The sequence below is a fragment of the Megascapheus bottae genome, chromosome 3 (genome assembly GCF_031878675.1).
Source record: "Megascapheus bottae isolate mThoBot1 chromosome 3, mThoBot2.hap1, whole genome shotgun sequence".
NCBI classification, from domain to species: Eukaryota; Metazoa; Chordata; class Mammalia; order Rodentia; family Geomyidae; genus Megascapheus; species Megascapheus bottae.
The window spans coordinates 80450749-80468362 of NC_143511.1; the positions used below are offsets into that span (position 1 = coordinate 80450749).

General features: G+C 41.6%; 1 protein-coding gene across 3 annotated transcripts in view; it reads right to left on the minus strand.

The window, feature by feature from the left end:
- Positions 1 to 17614, minus strand: part of Ttll11 (tubulin tyrosine ligase like 11) — a 231151-nt gene that overhangs the window by 179550 nt on the left and 33987 nt on the right. For all 3 annotated transcript variants that reach the window (XM_090330567.1, XM_090330565.1, XM_090330566.1), the window contains exons 2-3: positions 9467 to 9563; positions 2889 to 3022 (exon numbers count right to left, since the gene is read on the minus strand). In XM_090330567.1, the coding sequence (XP_090186693.1) occupies positions 2889 to 3022; positions 9467 to 9563 (231 nt within the window). The remainder of the gene's footprint in view (positions 1 to 2888; positions 3023 to 9466; positions 9564 to 17614) is intronic.

Consider the following 17614-nt stretch of genomic DNA (forward strand, 5'->3'; position numbering starts at 1 on the left):
TATACATGAAAAGGATAATACCTCAATGACATTTATATCAAAAATGTAATATTTTTAAAAATCAATCAACACATCACATTACTAAAATAAGGAAAAAGTCATAAGATCAATTCAATAAACACAGAAGAGTCATTTGACAAGAATAAGCACCTATTTATTTGCAAACTATATAATTAAATCCCTTCATGTAACTAAAGATTTTTTTAAAGAAGTTTGGCAAATCAGAATGAATGACATCACCCCATTTGTAAGGAAATGGAGAGACTTGAAAAAAATCATATTAAGTGAAATAAGCCAAACTCAAAGGAATATAGGCTCAACGGTTTCCCTCATTTGTAATAATTAGTACCTATCTAGGACTCTCCTAGCAGAGGATTACAATATCGTAAAACCTAGATTCACAAGATCATATAGGATGAGACAAAATGAAAGGATCTCCAGAATATAGAAACAAGAGCTTTATCTTGTGTGACTGTTGTTCTTAATGTACTATGTTATTTCTCTTCTTTTTCGTTACCATTTGGTTAATCTCATAATGTTACTATATCTGACTGTGTTACCTGCTATATATTGTATATATGTTTGATTATTTGAAATAGGAAAGGGAAGGGGGAAAACAAGATGATTGGGAGGGGGAGGAAAACGGGGAAAAACCATGGGAAGGGGTATCAATGTGTGAGAAGTAATGCACCTATCTGGCAAATATAACTGTAACCCCTCTATATATTATAATTTAAAAAAAGAAGTTTGGCAATTTCCTACAAAGACAATATACACATATCAAATGATACAAAAGTGCCTTCTGGGTATTACGTAGAAGAAACACCCATCTAGAAAATAACTTGAATTGGCATGGCAGCTTTATTTTTAATATCCACAAACTGAAAATAACCCAGATGCTATCAGACACTAAATGGATAAAGGAGTTGTGATAATTCCTATAGTGGAAAATTATTGAATAATTAAAAAACAGATAACAGGGGCCGGGAGTTTGGCCTAGTGGTAAAGTGCCTGCCTAGCATGCTCGAAGACCCAGGTTCGGTTCCTTGGCACCACATACATAGAAAAAAGCTGGAAGTGGTGCTGAGGCTCAAGTGGTAGAGCTCTAGCCTTGAGAAAGTCCAAGGACAGTGCTCAGGTCCTGAGCTCAAGCCCAGGACTGGCAAAAAAAAAACCAAAAAAACAAAAAAACCAAAACCCCCCAGATAACAGACATGCAAAATCCATGGATGAGTCTCAACAGAATTTTAAAAAGAAAAGACTCAAAAGAACATATACCAGTCCACTTATTTAAATTTAACATATGTGTGCATGTGGTATTGGGAATTGAACTCATGCCTCCTGCTTACTAGACAAGCAGTCCACTACTTGAGACACATCTCCAGTCCTCTTTTACATTTTTGGTTTTGCTTATGGCTGGTGTTCTATCACTTAAGCTACACCATCACTTCTGGTCTTTTGCTCACTAATTGAAGATAAGTGTCTCAAGATTTTGTCTACTAGGGCTGGCTTCAAATCATGAATCTCAAATCTCAGCCTCTTGGTAGCTAGACTTACAGGTGTGAGCCACTGGCATCCAGCTCTTACTAGATGTTTAATACCGTTGGAGCTAACTAATTAGCCTTGCTAATAGACATAGATAGCTGTAGAACTGGGAAGGGAAAGTATTCCATGGAGTAACAACAAGGGAGCGAAGCCACAGAAGTGAGAAATTGGAGAGAGCACAGAGAACAGCTAATAGTCATTTTTTAAATTAACTTTATTGAAGCATAATTTATATGTAATAAAATGCACCTGGTATAAGTTAATAGTTGGATAAATTAAAAAATGTTTACAAATTCATACAAATGCTTTGTCACAGAGTGTTTCCTTTTAAAAATTAGTACTTCAAGCTGTTTTGTGCTTAGTAAATCATAATTTTATTACAGGTTTTATAGTTTAACATTAAAACCAATATGGAGGCAACAAAACAGATATGAAAACCACAGGCCTACGAGTCAGTGCTAGATTTAAAGCCTACTTCCTGAGCAAATCACTAAATTTCCTGAAGCCTCACTGACCTAATCTATGAAATGGAGATCTTAAAAAAAATCCATGCCACAAGGCTGCTGTGAAGATGAAAAATAATCATGTTAAGCTTCTAGCCCAAAGCCTGGAGCAATGTAGACCCATTCAAAGATAACTACCTTGCTGTAATTAGAAAGGCCTTTGTTGCACAGTGTCCCCGTAGTTCATGTTTGTGGTTTGGGCTACCCACTTTGCCAAAGGATTCCAAATCATTCTAAATGAGTCCAGTAAAACACTAAACAGAAAAGCAATTTTGAGTTCTGCTTCCCTACTTCTTCTATTTCACAATCAGTGTCAAAAAAAAAAAAAAAAAAAACAACTCTGCAGGATTCCAAACTCAAACACACACTTCTAAAGTTCCAGAGGCTGGCTGTTTGAGAACTGATTCTAGAACAAACTGAAAGCAGGACTCCTGAAAGGACTCACTTTAAGTTGTCAGACCAGTTCCCTGGCCTTTAGACAAGAGCCCAACACCCTCCACTGTAACCACTGAAAGTTGGGACACCCCTCTCATATAGTTTTCCCAAATGGCCCCATTGCATGCTCCCCCTGTTCAGTCTCCCTGCCCCACCAGGGCCCAGTCTCCACGTTCCACCTTCCGTTATCAGTCTAAGGCCTATGCTCCCACAGCAAGACCCACTTCTTCAGTTGACTCACCTGGCACCCTCCCACCTTCCCCATTCAACTCTGCACAAAGCTAACGCCCACTGCATATCCATGAGTCATCCCCCTACAGCCCAACTCCTGGCACACAGGACTCAGGATACAATCAGTCACAAGCACAAAGAATTCAAGGGTCATGGGGTCAGAGTGCCATCTACCTGAGTCGTGAAGAGCTGTAACTCATCAGGCAGAATCCAGGAGCGAGGGTAGAAATTGTATTCTTCAGGGAAGAGGGTTTGCATAATTCTCACAGCTCTGCTCAGAGTGATTTTACGCACCATCTCTGTCATGCCTGGAGAGGAAATGAACCATCGGGTTTAAACAAGCACAGGCTGGCATCTGTAAAGTCACTATTATTTGAGAATTTGAAAACCATCTGCCACCATGGCCACTTTTTAAAACAGTATTTAAAACAAGTATAAGTTGTTCCCCACAGTAATGGCTGTTGGTTTGGAAAGAGCTACCAGAATAATAAAAAAAGACAGCATTCATTATAAAAATAAAGTATCCCTTTGAATGGTTGGGTTTTCATCCAGTTTATCATCTGACTGTCATTCCAATAAGCAATAGATACAAGAAGTATTTCTATCTTGCACTTAATATTTAATACCCTTTTTAAATTGAGGGCCAGCACACATATTTCTGAGATTCGTTCTATCTTCTTCCCTAGAGAATATTATCTAGAGGACTCTAGTGAAATGATGAGAAACTTAATTAAGTTGCCTGGTTTTAATCTTTCATGAGTATTAAAGGTATAAAACAGAAACACACACACACACACCTTTCAGCATAAAATTTGCCTTCTTGCATCAAGGACAAGAAATGGAAAAGATATCATATCAAAATTTATAATTTGAGGTGGAAAGAACACAATTCATAGGAATTCTTACTTCTAAGTACTTATATTGACATTGGTCAGCTTTCATTAATTTTTTGAAAGATTTTATTAACACTGATGTTTGCATCATATATCATATGTCACGTTTAACAAACAAGTATTCAAGAAAGGAGTCTCGATGCAATCACTGGCATACAGATTTTAGAACATAATTAAAATTAAGCTGAGAGTTTGTATGTCATAGGTAACATTTGTATGTTTATATAACATTATGTGTATAGAGTATATATCCAATCATAGATTTTTATGTCTTTGTAGCTATATTTATATCTCCAAGACCATATCAATAACCTTGAGTACCCGAGTCATTGTTCTTGTATTATTTGGATCTAATATCCACATATCAAGGAAACCATGTGCCTTTTGTTCCTTTGGTCTTGACTTATCTCAACATGATTTGCTCTAGTTTCATCCACTTCCCAGTAAATGCCATTATTTTTACCCTGTCTGTTGGCTATGTAGAATTCCATTGTATATATGTACCACATTTAGCTTTCATTAATTTATCCAGAAGAAACGGGAATGTCTCACTTTAAGAAATGATGGTGGGGCCAGGAGTTTGGCCTACTGATAGAGTGCTTGCCTAGCATGCATGAAGACCAGGGTTCAATTCCTTAGTACCACATACATAGAAAAAAGCCAGAGGTGGCAGAGCTCTGGCCTTGAGGAAGTCCAAGGACAGTGCTCAGGCCCTAAGCTCAAACCCAGGACTGGCAAAAAAAAAAAAAAAGAAATGATGGTGGATATTATTTTTGTAACATCACTGGTAACTCTGAAAGAAGACCCTGAATAAATGTTAGAAAATTTAAATTTTAGCCTGCTTATTTATTTAAGGTTGAAAATGGAGATTAAAAATAACCTGTACCCTGAAAGAGAGTCAAATGGTCCATGAGTGTCTCTAGAAATTAGCATGGCACAGTAATCTCTAATAGAAAGTAGAGTTCCAGGTAGCTTGGCATAACCAAATTACCATGTGTTTAAAGTGGCCCCAATCAGAGTGAATGATGTTTCTCTTGACCCTTCATGTTCAGGAAGCAAATGACCATCTGAGAAGGAAGCAATGAATTACAACTGCTCCCTGCCCTGGACATACTAGAAAGCTCAATTCGGGCTCAACTGTGGCACAGCAGTAGAGTATCTGTCGAGGAAATGTGAGACTGAGTTCAAACTTCAGTAACACCAAAAATAAAAGAGTAACAAACCTAAAACTTACAGTTGTAAGAAGTCAGTATTTAACTACTCTAGCACTTGAGCCACAGCTCTATGTCCAGCTTTTTGGTGGTGAGCTGGAGATAAGAGTATCATGACTTCCCTGCCTGGGCTGGTTCCAAGCCACCGTCCCCAGCTTTCTGAGGAACTAGGATGACAGGCACCTGGCTCTCTGGAGGCTGACAGACTTGGTAGGTTTTTCAGTAAGGTCTGTCTCTAGATGTTTATGCAGTAGCTGTTTCCTTACTGAATGGAGAAACTAACTCAGACTGAGCTTCCAACACCTACGGAAGTCTTCCTGAGGACAGGGTGCTGTCTATTTTCCTGGAGACTCAAGGCCAGAGGGTCTCACTGCATTGGAGTCAACCAGGAGTTCAGTTCACAGGTTTGCCCACACAACCCTACAACAGCAACCTCATCAAAGCAAAAGCAGACAATGATATTTGGAGCACTCTGTAATCACTGTTTATCACCATCGTTCTTGGCAAAACATGCTACAAAAACATTATTTTGGATTCGCCTCTTCTCCTTCTGTTCATCTTCTGCCTGGGTTGAGAGGTGGCCTCTTAGCTAAACCCGTTTCCTCTCTTAGCCTTTCTGCCACTTCCAATGTGACCCACTGGATGAGTTTTCTAAATCATGAGCTGACCAAGGCTACTGCCTCATTTAAGGGTCTCAATGGCTGTGGCAACCTTCTGGCTATGACAATGCTGTGTTCAGGGATCTGCTTCACTGCTCCACTCCTTAGACCCACTTGAGCCATCCGGTGTCACTTGTCCTTCACTGCATGAGCAGCATGTACAAGGAGTTCTGTGCCTTTGCATCAGCCATGTTCCCTGATTGGTTCTGGGTGGGGCTAGGGATGGGCATTCATTCCTGGAGGCTCACCTCATATGTCAGTCTTCTTCAAGATCTCTTACCCTTCTTGGCCCCATATAAAGCTAGATTAAGTTGCACGTCTTTGCTCAAACTCCCAGGTACTCCAAGCTACCTCTGGTGTCATGCTTATGTCACGCTTTACTCTCCTGTGCACCTCTCTTCTTGTCTTTGTGTGTCCCCAGAGGCCAAAGAGCTGACCCAAACCAACAGATTCCTCACTGAAGCTCTACTTCATCTACCCTGGACTGCCAAGTATCTCAGACCTCAGAACTCAATAAGAAACTTTTGTTTAGAAGCTGAGCACTAGCCAGGAGTTTGGCCTAGTGGTTAAAGTGCTTGCCTAGCATGCACAAAGACCCGGGTTTGATTCCTTGGTATCACATACATAGAAAAAAGCCGGAAGTGGTGCTGAGGCTCAAGTGGTGGAGCGCCATCCTTGAGAAATTCCAAAGACAGTGCTCAGGTCCAGAGCTCAAGCCCAGGACTGGCAAAAAAAAAAAAAAAAAAAAAGAAGCTGAGAACTGGCCATTTGGGATTATTTTAAGGCAAAGACATATCTAAGATAATTTTTTTTTGCCAGTCCTGGGTCTTGAACTCAGGGCCTGGGCGCTGTCCTTGGGCTTTCTCAAGGCTAGAGCTTTACTACTTGAGCCACAGCACCATTTCTGGCTTTTTTTTCTATGTATGTGGTACCAAGGAATCAAACCTAGGTCTTCATGCATGCTAGGCAAGCACTCTGCTACTGTGCTAAACTCCCGGCCCCTAAGTCTTTGCCCAATTAAGATAGAGAGCAAAGAAATTACTCAAATAAAACCTAATGTGATGACACAAATAAGCCAAATTACATCTGTCTGTGCACCCAGAAGTTTTGCTGTGCATGAACTGTCTATATGTGACTAGTACATTCACCAGAACTTACCATGCTAAATTACAGACCACTCCCAGAGAAGGCATTTTCATAATTATGAGATATATAAGAGACCAAGATAAACTTGGCCATAAATCAAAGAACAAAAGGTCCTGGAGTTACCCTGCGGTTGAGGCTTGCTATCTGTCAGAGGGTGGTAGGTGTGCAGTGCTGTTCATCTCTCCAGAGGGTCTAAGGCCTACTTATCATACAGAATCAATTGCTGTTAGGAAAGTGGAAAATTACATGTTCCAGTCACTGGCATGAGGAATTTGGGAAAGGGCCAACTTGATTCTTTGGAATGAAGATTCCTTTATCACCGTTCATAAAACTAATCCTCTGGGAGTACTTCTTTCTATAGTTCTCATTTGTCTCCCAGAGTAGAGCTGTAGCTGCTTCTTCCCACTCTCTGCCGTGATTTCTTCAGGAGCAGATGGAGAAAATGTGGATGAAGCCTCATGTTATGATTTATGTCTGAGGAACTCTGTTCCAATTCAAAGAGTTGTTCTCATCCAAATTGTGTCCTCCCAAATCTCAGGAAGTCTTTTTAGTGGCATCAGGAAGAAACCTTTCTCTGAGCATGAGTAGCAAGGCAGAGAAAATAGCATTAAAGTGGTATTCTCTAACAAAACCCTTTCTCCTCCTCCTCTAAGAACAACTTTGACCTTGGGGTAACTTCCATCTCTGTTCCCTTGGAAACCAATAAAGGTAGTAGGCTCACTGTGTTATTCCACCACAACATACATAGTTCAAATGATTCCTGATTGGTAATACCTGGTAGGAAGCCATCGCTCCAGGCTTCTGTGACTGTGATGATACGTGTTCTTGGAGAGAACTTGAAAGGCAGGCTGTGGAGCAATTATGAGAGCTACTGACTCGTATGCTGTAAGTACCTAAGCCAAGACAAACATGGATCCTGCCTCCTTGTACCTGGTTTTTCACCAGGGCCAGAGACCAGGCTCTGAAATTGTTATAAATACTCCACTGAAGATATATGGCTGGTGCTGACTGGGAGAAAAGCTGTGTTTCTTGATTGCGTATCTTTTATAGAAATATGAGCTAAATGTGGCCTATGGCGCTGATTTGGAAAGTCCTGTGCTTAAGTTGAAAACCACTGAGCAGACATGGCAAAACTAGCCAGTGTATGACCTACATTCAGCTACTGGGCTTCTTGAGCGAGGTCTTAAAGATAAAATATAGAATGCCAAAAGAAAATGAGTAAATTGATGCTCTCTTTTGTATAAGTATAGATGACATTATACTAAGAAAAATGATTTTTATTCAGCCAACTACATGCTGACTAAACCCATGTAAAAATGATAAACATGTTTAAGGTTGGGGGTAAATGTAAAATCTATGCATGCTGTTATTTTGTTAGATGAGGGATGAGATTCAGGGTGATACTCTCTTTAAAAATGTATTACATTATAAATTCTGTTCAGTAAAGTAACAAAATAAATAAGATCCTATGGGTGAAGAAACTTAACCAAGTATTCCCGTCTCTCTAACTGTCCTACTACCCCTAGTGTCTGACCTTACTTAGGCATAGAAAAAAGCAATGAAAAGCCAGGCACCAGTGATTCATGCCTATAATCCTAGCTACTCAGGAGGCTGAAATCTGAGGATCACGATTCAAAGCCAACCCGGGCTCTAAAGTCCATGAGACTCTTAGCTCCAATTAATCACCAGAAAACCAGAAGTGCACTATGGCTCAAGTGGTAGAGCCTTGAGCTGAAGAGCTCAAGGACAGCACCCAGGTCCAGAGTTCCAGCCCCACGACCAACCAAAACAAAACAATGAGATGAGATGACAGAGATTTAAAAAACAGAACTGAAGCCAGGCGCCTGTAATCCCAGCTACTCAGGAGGCTGAGATCTGATGATCATGGTTCAAAGCCAGCCTGGGCATGAAAGTCTGTGAGACTCTTATCTCCAATTAACCATCAGAAAACTGGAAGTGGTGCTGTGGCTCAACGTGGTAGAGTGCTAGCCTTGAGCTGAAGAACTTAGGGGCAAGGCCCAGGCCCAGAGTTCAAGAGCCATGACAAAAAAATAAGAAGGAAAGAAAGAAAGAAAGAAAGAAAGAGAGAGAGAGAGAGAGAGAGAGAGAGAGAGAGAGAGAGAGAAGGAAGGAAGGAAGGAAGGAAGGAAGGAAGGAAGGAAGGAAGGAAGGAAAGAAGAAAAAGAAGGAAAGAAAAAAAAACAGAACTGAAAACAATGTATGTAGAGGAGAGGCTGGAGTGTAGTGAGAGAGAAGTCCAGATGTGTTGGCAGTAGCGATTTTCTGGCGAGTTCCTATGTATGGTAAGTCTCATAACATGCCTGTGTCATTCCTTCTTTGGGCTAAAGCTGCCTATAGCCATGGTACTTAGAATGCAAACCAGAGAATTTCGATTTGAAAATATTTATCTTCAAATATGGCCATTAAAGAGGAGGAAAATGATACTTCCTTTACAAGATATATTCCTAGAATTTTAGTACTTCAATTCCCCATGGGAGGAATGTTCTATTCTTTATTCATCACTAGACTCCCTATATTATATCTATAACCAAACAAATGAAAACTATGGGTTTTTTTTTTTACCAGTGGAATTAGACCACGAAAGCCTGCTTTAATGTCTGCAAAAGCCACTCTGCACTTTTGAAGTCCTGGAAGGCTTAAATTCTGAGGATCTCTGTGCTTACTTCCCTCCCAAGACAATAACAATGCAGCAGAGCATAAGCAGCAATTCCCAATTAAGAATCTTCAAGTTGGATCTCAAAATACTGTCATTTTTTTTGTAGAATGTACTCTGAAATGCAGCCCTAGAAACACTTTCAAATGCCAATGTTAACAGCAGATACCTGGAAACTTGTTCACTTGACCAGAGAATATGTCATTGTCGTGAAATGAAACTCCATGCCAGTAGATATCACAAGGCAAGCGTCGGCCAAATGGGAACTAGAAAACAGAAAACCAAAATGTGATTAATTAGCCAGGCAATAATGGCTCATGCCTATATAATCCATGCTACTGAGGAGGCTGAGATCTGAGAATTGTTGTTCAAAGTCAGTCTGGGCAGGAAAGTCCATGACACTTAACTACCAGAAAGTCAGAAGTATGCTGTGGTTCAAAGTGGTAGAGCACTAGCCCTGAGCAAAAGAGCTCAGAGACAGCACTCGGGCCCTGAGGTCAAGCCCCATAATGGACAAAAAAAATGTGATTAATTATAAAAGGGACAGGGACCATCGTGGGTGTCCACTATGTACAAATTGCTAACACCTGGCACACATGACATGATTAAGCATGTGAGGTACATTTACCTCACAGCCTTCCATTTGTAGATGATGAGGCAGACTCAGGTTTGTCACATACACATGCCACTGGCTTTACAAGCACAATTTCGTTCCAATTCCCATAGGTAGATTCTACTGAAATACTCCTTTTTAGTCATAAAAATATGAGGTTATGGGAAATAATTTGACATGCCTTAGATCACATAAAGTTTATTTAAGGGGAAGAAGCAGGGTTTGAATCCACGTCTACCCAAACAAACCCGACTTCTTTTCCTTTCCTTTGCAAATTAAAACCCTCTACCCAGCCCTTAAAGAATGAGCAAAGCCTCTCCCCTCACCTCTTTTTCTCCTCCCTCTCTCTCTCCCTCACACAAGGACAGGATATATCCCTACTGCTTAAACAGTTCCTGGAACTCTACAGTCAAGACTTTTTGCATTAATACATGAACAAGCTAGGAGGAGGTCATCTGACTCAAGGTGAGATAATTAGATTCTGTCTTCCAGGAATTTGGAAATCTGAGATGCCAGACAGCTTCAGTTGGCCCTTAAATTGGAGCAATTTAAAAAATAAAATAACATAAAAAGCCAGAGCTGGGCAGCTGAAGCAGCTATACACAAAGAGAAGCCAGTCTGCCAAGAGAGGAAAAAAAATCTGAGAGGATATAGAGAGAAAAGGGGAGGCAAGGCCATGTTGCCTGAAGACAGATGGAGTGGCCCCAGGTCCCAGGGCTCACAGTCCCTTGCACTGGCTACTGCTCCTGCCCCTGGGTCCTGTAAAATAGATCTGCACCCTCAGAATATCTTTTGGGAGTATGCTGAAATCCTTTCTGGCACAAGCTGAAAGGTTTCAATTATTTGCAGTCAGAAAATCCTTCCTTGAGACAAAAAGGTTTGTTCCTTCCACTGCATCCTGGTGCCTCTTCGAAGTTATTAACACGTTCTGCATTCATGTTCTGTAAATCTACATCTTGGCTGACCTTGTTAAAAGGGGAAAGGGAAAGCGTGCTAGCTCATAGTTAGAACTTGCTTGTTAAGAGTCCAAATGAAGAGAAACACCAACTCATTAAATAACATTCAGTTTCCCCACCCTAAAACAACAGTTGATCAGAATTTTTATCTACATTAAGTTGAGGAGCTAAGTTCCGGTAGGAGGTCATGGCATGACTAATAAGATTTTGGTGATGACTCGATGCTATCCAATCATTTCCAAATTAAAATGAAGGCAAACAGACTCTAGCCCTTTAAATCAGCTGCACCATTTCAAATCTGTGCGAAATCGAGGCATATGCTACACTCCAGCAGCGTTAGCAACTTCATCTATAATTTATAGCATTTCACTCATTTTCTGCGCATCCAGTGGGCTGTAAGTTATTTATTCAGCAGTCATAAATACAAAAGATATAACATATGTTATTTTCTTCCAGCAGTTAAGTGCTAATATAGAGGAAAGAAAGATAACCAAAGAGATAGGTGCCTCTAAAATGCACTTGGCTGGGTGCAGTGGCTCATACCTGTAATTCTAGTTACTTAGGAGGAAGAGGTCAGGAGAAGATAGCTTGGGCAAAAGAGTTAGTGAATCCTCATCATAAGCAAGCCAAGAGTGGTGGCTCACATCATACACATTCTCAGCTGTGGAAGAGGGAAAGATAGGTTTCAATCTCAGACAAGAAAAACACAAGGCTTGATCTTGTAGTAGGGCTCAACTAATAGAGTACTTGCCTAGCAAGCATTAGTTCAAACCTCAGTACCCAAATAAACAATAAAATCAAAAATAAACAGGTGCCAACGACTGAACTTTGAGGATCATGATTTGAAGCCAGCCTGGGCAATCCTCCCCCCCCCCCAAAAAAAAAGGTGCAAGTGGACCTGTGGCTTAAGTACTAGAGTGCTATTGTAAAACACAAAAGCTCAGGGACAGTGCCCAGGTCCAGAATTCAAGACCAGCATAAAAGAAGATAGACAACAAGGGGTGGGGGGATGAATGAACAAAAGAGAACTAGAATAAAATAAAAGGTCTCCACGGAAAGTGTAGTGAGATCTATGGCTCTGTGACCTGCTCCTTGCCAGTAGGCCATGTGACAACACTCTATGAGACTTGTCACCACCCTACAATATCAAGTCCACCCTTCTCTCAGAAGCACCTTTGGCGAGGGCTGGGGCATACTGAAGTAGTAGAGCAAGCAGGAGCCCTAAGTTCAAACCCCAGGACCAACAAATAAAATAAAGAAATACCTTTAACTCATTCAGTTTTAGGAAACTACTCACTACTCTTCAAAATTTTTATCCTTTCAATCATGATTATGTGCCAGACACTGGGGCTTGGAATAAAGGGTCACACAACTTTAAAGTTTGGTTTTTCTTTTTTGTAACAGCATTGGGGCTTGAACTTCAGTCTTGGATACTGTTTCTTACCTTTTTTTGCTCAAGGGTGGGCTCTACCATTTAATCTTACCTTCATTTCTGACTTTTTGCTGGTTAATCAGAGATAACAAGTCTTACAGACTTTTCTACCCAGGCTGGCTTCAAACCACAATCCTCAGGCCTCAGCCTCCTTGAGTAGTTAGGATTAGAGACATGGGCTATCAGCACCCAGCCTAAAGTTCTTTTTAAAACCCATCTTCATACACAGCTAATATCATACATTTTCAAGGGTAAATGAAAACTTTTCGTGTGAGATCAGGAAAAGGAACAAGACCGAGAAGCCACTCTCACCACTCAACACAATATTAACTCCATATAATATTCACAGTTCAAGTCAGCAACTGGCAAGAAGAAGAAATCAAACACAATCACATTAGAAATGAATAAAGTTTTCTGCTTGTAGATCATCTGAAAATCTCTCTCTCTCTCTGTCTCTCTCTCTGTCTCTCTCTCTCTCTCTGTCTCTCTGTCTCTCTGTCTCTCTCTCTCTCTCTCTCTCTCTCTCTCTCTCTCTCTCTCTCTCTCTCTCTCTCTCACACACACACACACACACACACACACAAATTAGTTCAGTCAAGCTCAAAACCTGCTTGTAAAACTCTGCTCAGTGTTGTCACGGGTTTGCATTTATGTGTTGGATGTGTTGGATGATCTCATTTAATTATTTAATTCTCATGGCTATTTTATAAGAAAAGGAAACAAGATGATTGGGAAGGCATTGTGGGGAGGGAAACAGGGACAAAAATATGAGAAGATATCAATGTTCAAGAAGTAATGCACCCACCACCTGACAAATGTAACTGTAACCCCTCTATACATTACCCCGATAATAACATAAAATAAAACAGGAGCACCAGAAACCCTATATTTACACCTAGTGTCTAGAGAGGAAAAATCTTCCCCAAGGCCCCAGTTATTTGGGAGAGAATTCCAACCAGGTAATCCTGATTCCAAGGCCCAGGTTCTCAGCCATTTGTAATGGTTTGGATGAGTGTCCAGGAGTGCATGTGTTAAAGACTTGGCGGGATGGGGTGGAGGGTAGTTGAAGTGGACAAGAGGTAGGGTCAAACCTGTGAGAGGAGGGGCCTGGTGAGGAGGATCCTTGGATCTCTGCATCCTGACTCCTAATGTAAACATAAGAACGGCTGCTCTAACACCTGTTTCCCCCCATGACCATCTGGTATTCCTACCAGTGGCCCGAAGCAATGGGACACGTGTTCTCAGGCTGGAACCTCCAGAACCATAAGCTAAACCTTTTCTCTTTACAGATGAATTGCCTCAGATGTTTCATTATAGTAATGTGACACGAGCACAAGGCTACACACTACTCTGAACTGTATCAAGTGGTTATCCATGAAATATTGTAACCGACCCTCACAATACACTCTGCCATCATTGACACAGAGTTCCTCCCTCAGGGTACACACCTAGGGGTTCCCCAGATCTTTTCTCCTGTTTCCTAGAAAGACTGAAAGCACACTTGCAAAATAGGCTGAAGCAAAATCTGGAGCCACTGAATGTCCTTTGAGCCTCAGACACTGATACTGGGTCTCTCTTTCAATGGCCCAAAGAGCCAGTTCAAACCCCACCCCCTGGGGATGTGGCAAAAATTTCATAGTGAATGCTGATGAACGCCCAGTTCACAATTCTGTACTTTGTGAATGATCTTCTTCAGAAAATGTCTTTATGAACAGGAAATCTTTCAAGTGATGAGATAAAAGTAGAGTAAAAAGCTTTGATATGGACAAGTGTATGTGCAATGCACTAATGGGCAAGATCCAAACTGGTGCTTTAAGATGAGTGGCTCAAAGTACCCAAGAGAAACACAGGAGGATCTAGTGGCCAGTGCACTGTGCTTGGGCCTAGGAGATCCTGGATCAAGCTCCAGCCCACCATACCTCACCCTCAGACCTTGATGTGATGACTCTGTCCCTCAGCGCTTCCCCCGGCTCAGCTAAAACTCTGGAAAGAAATCACTACAGAAACTATGCACGTGCTGGGGCTGCTGGTGGCCTCAGGCAGGTGCACAGGAAGCATTTTATGAATAGTTTAGATTGTTCTTATGTAGGACTGGAATTATGTTTACTGTCCAAAGAAGTCAGCTCAGTAAGTAACTCCAGTTAATAACACATGCCAGCCAAATATGGAGTGTCATTAGGAAAGCTACTGTGAAGCACCTGTATTCAGGAACCTTCTAGAATGCCCTCGGGCAAGAAGTTAATGGATTCCTGTCTATTGATTCTCTGTTGAAGTTCAAGTTCAGCCATTACTTTGTCAAGTCTTTATGTTTACATAACTGCTGCCTTTCCAGACACAATGTCCTGGGGGTGGAGACATTTTATTTTTCTTCCCACCTCTGCTGCCACCACTGCCACTGCTGCCACCCTCCCCCCCACCACCTACACATCTGTAGTCAGCAGCGTCCAGTGATCCTGGCTCCCTAGGCAAATTTCCTCTGTGTCCTCTACCATTCTGGCATAGGCTCAATTTCTCTCCCTCTCCCTCTTACCGCTCTCTCACTTCTCCCAGTTTCTCCTTTCTCCCAACCTCTTTCCTCTATCTCTTCCTCCCCTCTCTCTTCTCTCCTCTCTCAATCCCTAGTTTATCCTTTCAATCTTTCTCCCTTCTCTCTCAGTCTTGCCCTGTATCCCTCAATCTCTCAATATCTAAATCAACTTTCTTTCTTTCTCCCCACACCCTCCTCACTCTTTCTCTTCCTAACTCACCTTGGGAATGAATAGGAAGAGGCACCTGTGTCAGCAATGGAAGCCTTGGATCAACAGCCATGAGAGTGCGCTTGGCAGTAGACCCTTCGGCTCCATCAAGATCTCAGTCTGTGCTCTCACCACAGCAGCCCTAGCCAGCAGCCTAGCTGCCTCATGAGAGAATCTTCACTCTTAGAAACCATGTTTCATAATAAATCTGTTTTTTTTTTTGGTGGAACTCAGAGCCTTGTGGTTGCCAGACAAGTACTTGACTACTTGAGCCATGCCCCCAGCACATGTTTCTTCAGTTGGTTTGGTGATAGGGTCTCACCATACTATTTTTACACTTTCCAGGTAGCTGGGATAACAGTGTTTGTTGCCTCGCCCAACTTCTTTTAATTGAAATTTGAGAGTCTCACTGATTTACAGGGATGATCTCAAACCACAATCTCCACTTCTTGAGCAGCTGAGATTACAAGTATGAGCAGTAGTTCATATCTGTGCCTAGTTATGCTATTTTAAGATGCCAAATGTTTGGACACATTTGTTACACAGCGATGCATGACAAATGTACCATTGCAAGTTTAGAACAAGATCATAGAGAAACAAAGCGTTCTGAGGATGAAGGGATTTAAAACATGCATTTGTATTATATAAATGTAATTATTACTCTTTATGATGCACTTAATTGTGTGTCAGGTATTTAAACATATGCCTCTATTTTACAAAAAAAAATACAATCCCATTGCTAATTAGTGGCAAATTCAGAATTTGAAGTCATGTTGGTCTTTCTCTGAAGTTTGTGCTCTTTCAGTTCTAAGCTTCATGAACTGACAGATGGATAGATACATTCACCTATGAAAATAAGTGAACTTATACAGTTGTGACTAACATTTCAAGGAAGCTATAATTGCTGCCCCAGTATGATTTTTATGCCTAACATAGACTTTTTGGCACCCAATCAATACTGAGTTACCTCTGGCCTATCTAAAACTCCCATGTGGTTTGCTATTTATGCTATCACTGGCTTGTTGCTCATGCCACTGGCCCAAACAACACATCCCATCAGTAGCTGCTCATATAACCTAATATCCAACACCAGCATTGCATACAGAAGCTCCCTTTCTCATCTGGTTTCTTTCAAGTAGCCAAACTACAACACCTAGGGGAAAGCCTACAGGATAATGGCCATAGACCATGTGAAGGCACAGTCCCAGACAGCATCATATCTCCCTCTTCTCTCTCTCCTCACCCACAGTTTCCTACAGTCTGGAGGTCTCCAGACTTCCTGTTGGCCCCCATGGCACCTCTAATCTCTCTAAAACCTGTAACAAGGTATTTTTGGTATCATACCTTTTTACTTCTTCATCAAACCTCATCTGATTCACATAACTGAACCCAACTTGCCCCTTCAGGGCTCTCCTAGAGAGTGGCTATGGCCACAGCTAACAGAAACTCTTGTCATTTAGACAAATGTGCCCCAAAGGCTCATGCGTCATAAGCTGGTCCCCAGTGAAATGTTCATCAGTGGATTTATAACATGATGGTAGATGCTAGGAGAAGGGTCTAGTTGAAGGAAGGTATGTCCTGGAAGGGTATCTTTTGCCACCAGCTCTCCTCCCCCTGCTTCCTTGCTGCCATGCCCCCCCACACACCATGATGGCTGAGACATTAAAACAATGGGGCTAGGGCATCACAGACTTGACTCTGAAACGATGGGCCACATCTTTGCTCCCTTGAGCTGTTTTCACAGGTATTTTGTCATTGGCAGAAAAACTCTCACTAGTATACATCTCAAGACCAAATGAGAGAGAAAGACTAAGAATAAAAATCTTAAGGGAAGAATGGAGCATAGAGATGCCCCGAGGTAGCCAATAAAGACTAGGAAAGACTAAGCAACTGCCCTTGGAGGATGGATTATGGAATTAACACTGTGCTTCAATCAAGGAAGTAAGACTAAGTAAACACTAGTGGAAATCTGTCAGCCGGCTTTCTATTACTTTAACAAGTAACTAAAAGAATTAACTTATAAAGAAGAAACACAGTTTTGGATCACAGTTTGGGAGATTTCAATCCATGGTCTGTTAGCCATGTTGCTTTTGGGAAAAGGTGAGGTGACATGGCATGGCAGAGTTGTTTATTTCATGGTAGGGCAACAGAGAGAGAAAGAGAAGGGACCAATATACCAATAACTCTATGAAAGGCATTTCCCTAATGAACTCAACCCTCTCCCTAGGCCGCCGGTCTTAAAGTTCCACCATTTCCCAATAGTGCCATGGGCTGAGTCCCACAGACCTTTGGGCACTTTCCTCAATCTAAACTATAGCACTGTCAGATCCTGAACCTAGATCTGACTGCCAAAGACACACAGATCAAAACAAAGGAGGAGGCCTTTCCAGCCTGAAATGGGGATGCCAGATCACCTTGCTTCTCTACCATTCACACCTCAGCTCTACAGGCAGCTGAGAGAGATAGCCACAAGGCTTGGGGGTGAGAGGGGGTCACAGAAGATTCCTGCCAGTGGGAACTGGTGCTGCTTGAGGAAAGCCTCACTAGCATGGAGAGACGATTTTGAAGACTAGTATCTTTG